We start from the raw sequence: 5,082 nt of genomic DNA on the forward strand, positions 1-5,082 counted from the left end.
CGCTCGCTGGCGCGCGACGCGTTCCTCATCCCACATGCGGCGCACTTCTTCAAGCTGCGCTTGCAGGTCACCCATGGCCTGGTCCATGAGTAGCTTCTCAAGGGTCCATTTTTCAATGTTCCGCGCCTCGTTCTCTTTCAGATGATGGATGTATTGCACGGCCCGAGACAAGATCGCGCCCTTCGCTTTCTCTCCTGATCCGTTGGGTACGATTCGCCCGAGCTCGTTGATCCCCTCGTTGATGTTCCCTCGTCTTCGACGCTCAACTTCTTTCTGTGTCGGCGGTCAGTACACAAATCAAACGCCGATTGCAGAGAACGCACGTGATTATCCTTCCGTTGTCTCGTCCATTCATCATTGGACATAGTCGCGCTCCGTCCGCCCCGCCGTCCACCTGAAGTCGGCTTGACGGGACCCACCTTTTCCTCGTCGTCTGCCGAAGGCACCCCGTTGGCAGACGGACCTTCTCCATCCGTCAGCGGCCCGTCGCCTTCTTGGCTATGCGGGCGGATCGCTGTGGCGGGCACAGGCATGGGAGCAGGGGGTGCCCCCGGGGCACCAGGTGGCGGATTCTGCAATGCTGCACTAGCGAGTTGACCCAAATCCGGTGGGCCTCGTGGATGAGTCGACGGACCAGGCTCACTCGGCATCTGTCCATGAGGATGGGGGTGAGGGTGCTGATGAGAATGAACGGGATGATGGTATGGAGGAGGGGGCTGGTGGTGTTGCATATGATGCGGAAAGCCCTGGGAGGCGGCGAGGTTCGAGAGTACCTCAGCAGCAGCAGAGTCTTTCTGATCGCCCTGTCAAAAATGTCAGTTCGTCAGTAAGAAATGAGGCAACCATAACGGCAAGGGATAGCATGGAAGACAAACAATTGGTATACGATCGCTCACTGACAATTACTAGGTGCTGCATCTGGTTCACTTTGACTGTGTGCACAGATGACAAGCCTGACATTAGGACTTGTGCTGTAGTACATTGCCTAATCACAGGTCAACACCAACAGCATTGGACAGGGAGTCCAAACGACCCCATTCCGTCGCAGCCCCGCGCATATTGCAAACTCGAAAGTCAGCAGCTACCCAGGATCATGACAGATGGGCGAGCACAGTCACGAGCGAGATGAAGCATGCTCGGCCGCGCACACTATTCCGAGAACGCGGATACAAACGTGACTGTCGCCAACGATCACGATCACGTGTGGGCATACATGGGTCGGTCGCGCGGACGCGCAGGCGCACACGGCGCGGAGGACACTATAAAGTACAGAGGACAGCTCAAGGCGAATGATGAACTCACTCTCTGCTGCATAAAGCCGGGGAGCCTGCTCAAGATAGCCATAACCTGGTCCTGACCCAACCCAGGTATGTTCTGGGGAATAGAGACGTCAGCAGAGAGCTGTGGCGGACCCTGCGCGCCAGATGAAGGTGGAGGGGCGCCGGATGGGACGTGGCCAAGAGAAGGATCATGCGGGGGAGGGGGGGCGGAGGCCATCGTCGGCGTCGAACTCGAACTGGCGGCGATGGCGGAAGTGGGTCTTGATGCGAAAGATCTCTCAATGAAGGCTTGGGGTGGGTATGAGACCGTACGAGGTCGGTGTCGTTATCGGCGAGAGAGGGGCCGTCGGCGTCGTCGGACGCGATGAGCGCAGCGGAGAGCGAGTTGATCACGGGGGGGAAAAGCAAGGTCACGACGCCGGTCACGAGGGCCGATATATAGGCCGCACGTGAGAATCATAAAAACAAGGACAAATAGATGTTCCGAGTATCGCGCCACCGCACGGACCATATCAACAAGTCTTTTCCCAAGCTGAATATATTCTCGATCACTACGACAAATAGCCTTTTGTGCATCCCAGCATCCTATCTCTAGTCTGAGGCTTGCTTTCAACTAGAATAATCTGGCAGCGGCAAATCATCCGAAGATTCTGGGTATATGGCCAGATCACATCAAGTCGACCGTTGAGCATACTACTCGAGGCAGACTGAAGAGGAGTCTTTGTTTGTGCGGCTATGATTGCTTGAATTGGTTACAGCTATCGAAAGAGCATGCGATTGTTGATGAGGCTGAAAATCTAAGTTTCAAATTGCCACCCAACTTACTTGCGGTAAGTCGCTGCTTTCATTACGATTTCAAAGCAGCAGTCCGTTGAGACGCGTGCGCTGCATAGCATACATTCGCTATAATGGCTAGGCGGCGTAAAGTCCAGGGATGGACGTTAGCGGCGTGTCGGTGAGTTACTACATACGTCAGACTAGTTGTGGAAGTGCACCACTCCAGAACTCGCAATTCGGCTTCTTGTGTTCTTCTGGAGTCTGTTCTTTGCCTTCTGGACGCTTGTGGCCTGCACCTAAGTATGCCGATGGCATGAGGCCAATGTTCCCACAGCTACTGAGCCATGCGATAGTAGTCTATCAGGAAGAATTGGGATCGGTTATTGCTCGGCCTGCATCTGTCCGCTATTGAGATGATGTTCATGATGCAAGTTGGTCGTCCCCCTCCGACACCGCACGAACACTGAGTAAAGTCTGTCTGTGCAACGGTCTATGTTGCGTGACCCGACTTGGGAGGAAGGAAGTGAGGGCTGCGGGTGTGGAGGAACTCGGAGGAGAGAGGTATCATGCGCAGCAGCAGCCTGTTGGATCATCGGATGGCGTTTATTTCTGCGCCTCCAGTCGTGTTCCGCAATGCGGCATGCACTATTTATGTATGACTCTCTGACCGCCTGCTGCATTTGCACCGCCCACATCAACTTGTCTGTCCCCTTCCTCGTCGCCCTACTCAGTCGCCGTCGTCGTCCCCTCTTGTCGCCCTAGAGTGCCTTAAACCTCGGCTAGATCAATCTCGATTACAGCCTCGCAACCAGCGCGTTAACTTGCACGCGCCTAACCGTCAAAGTTAGATATAAAGGCCGTCGACGCCTCAGCGGCAACATTCTCCGTCTTTCTGTTTATCACCACCTCTATTCTCTAATTCTCCTTCTACCATGAAGTCATCCTTACTCGCGGTTGCACTCTTTTCTCCCACTGTTCTTGCTTCATATAGCTTGGTCAAAGAGTATTCCGGATCTAACTTCTTCAATGGTTGGGTCTTCTACGGGAATTACGACAACACGACTGAGGGTGCGTCGGTCGCCCTGGATGATAAATAGTGAGAGTGTTAATGGAAGGTGTGTTTGATACACATTTGCACAGGTGATGTCGAATACGTGAACCAGACCGCTGCGATGAGCGACAAGCTCGCGTATGTCACCAGCGGCGGACAGGCCATCATCAAGGTAGACAACACCTCCCTCGTGCCGTACAACGACAAGCGCAATTCCGTGAGCGATTCCCTCGTTATCATCCCGTTCGGCTTTTGAAGCGGATCGCCCAGGTCCGTATTACAACGGAAGACTACTTCTCCGCCGGCAGCGTCATCCTCTTCGACGCAACTCACCTTCCGTACGGATGTTCCGTGCGTCCAACCTCCTCTTCCTGACGTTCCCCGTATGTTGAGCTACGACACAGGTGTGGCCCGGATTCTGGACCAAAGCCGCGAAGTGGCCTGAAGGCGGCGAGATTGACATCGTCGAGGGCATCAACGGCATGACGGCCAACCAGGTGGCTCTCCACAGTACTGCAGGGTGTAACTCGACAAGCACCGCGAATGCCACCGGCACGATTGGTAGCACAGATTGTTCAGCTGCCGCCGGGTGCACCTACGTACGCCCCTTGTATCTGAGTGCGCATGGCGTCCTGACGCTCCCTTTCGCCTGTGCAGTCGATCAACCAGGCGAACAGCTACGGCGCCGGGTTCGCCTCTGTGGGCGGAGGTGTCTACGCGACTCTCTTTGAAGACTCTGGTATCTCCATCTGGTTCTGGCAGGTCAGTTGTCCACTGTACACATTGGCGATACTTTAGAACTCAGTGTCCTACTCTTTTTGTACCGCTTTCATACCGCATGCCACCACAGCGCTCCTCGATCCCGTCTTCTGTCACCAGTGCGAACACATCCGTCGACACCTCCGACTGGGGCACGCCCGCTGCGTATTACCCTAGCTCATCGTGCGACATCACCCAATACTTCGAGCCCCAACAACTCGTGCTTGACATTACGCTCTGTGGTGATTGGTGCGCGTTGCTTCATATCCAGTTGTTGCCGCCAATTTCACGCTGACGGCGTTCGTCTCCGCTGTGTGACATTACAGGGCGGGCCTTACGTCGATCTACCCCGAGACGTGTCCCATCGATGGCGGTCTCCCGGCCAACGCATCCTCTTGCGTAAGTCATTTTTGATTGCGCGCCCACCATCGCCGCTTGCATAGGATGACTAACTCACCTGTGTCTCTCACCCAGTACCTCCAAAACGTAATCAACAGCGGCAACCAGACCGCCCTCTCTGAGGCGTACTTTGCGATTAACTATATCAAGACGTTCAACGCCAACGGTACCGTCGTCACACCCTCTGGCTCCTCATCCTCCGTGAACCCAACGAACACCGCGGCCACCGGTGGTGGCTCTAGTTCTGGCTCTTCGGGCAGTTCCGGCTCTTCGGGCGCGAAGACCACTGGTTCTTCTGGTGCGATCATGAGCCGCGAGGCCGGCATGGGCGCATTGGTTGCCAGCATTGCTGCGCTGTTCGCGTGGACTCTGCTCTGAGCGGTGTCTCCAGTCCGAGCGGTGGCAAGTGCGCCGTAAAAGCTCGTCATCTGGTATGAACGGACCTCGATGGGACTTTTCTTCATGCACGACGATATTTTACATCCCTTTCTCATTACTTCACGTCGGCAATGTACGGACCTTTTTTTCTCTTGCGCAGTCGGGCGGGTTGGCGCGTTGATCTGCCCTGAGTGTGCCGGCATACATTCCATGCTATACTTAGTGGACTAGACTGCTTACTATACCTGTACGCGTAGATGACCTATCTTGATAATTATTTGAGAATGTGTGTCGCGCAAGTGAGATCTGTTTGTTGAAAACCACATGTCGCTCGAAGCAGTGTCCAGCAAAGTATATACAAGCAATGAGATTGGTGTGCGCATTGGAGGTGGATGCACACTGGGTATAAAGGATGACTGGGGAGTACTCGGTAGATCA

General features: G+C 54.7%; 1 protein-coding gene across 1 annotated transcript; it reads left to right on the top strand.

Moving 5' to 3' along the window:
* Positions 1–2,989: 2,989 nt before the first annotated feature.
* Positions 2,990–4,644, top strand: FIBRA_08063 (uncharacterized protein; the record flags this gene model as incomplete). The annotated part of the gene is made up of 8 exons (XM_012329720.1): positions 2,990–3,125; positions 3,198–3,325; positions 3,379–3,459; positions 3,513–3,707; positions 3,766–3,870; positions 3,959–4,116; positions 4,194–4,266; positions 4,342–4,644. 8 exons carry the CDS (start codon positions 2,990–2,992, stop codon positions 4,642–4,644), a joined length of 1,179 nt encoding a protein of 392 aa, XP_012185110.1.
* Positions 4,645–5,082: the final 438 nt, after the last annotated feature.

The sequence above is a fragment of the Fibroporia radiculosa genome (assembly GCF_000313525.1).
Source record: "Fibroporia radiculosa TFFH 294 genomic supercontigs, scaffold25044, whole genome shotgun sequence".
NCBI lineage: Eukaryota > Fungi > Basidiomycota > Agaricomycetes > Polyporales > Fibroporiaceae > Fibroporia > Fibroporia radiculosa.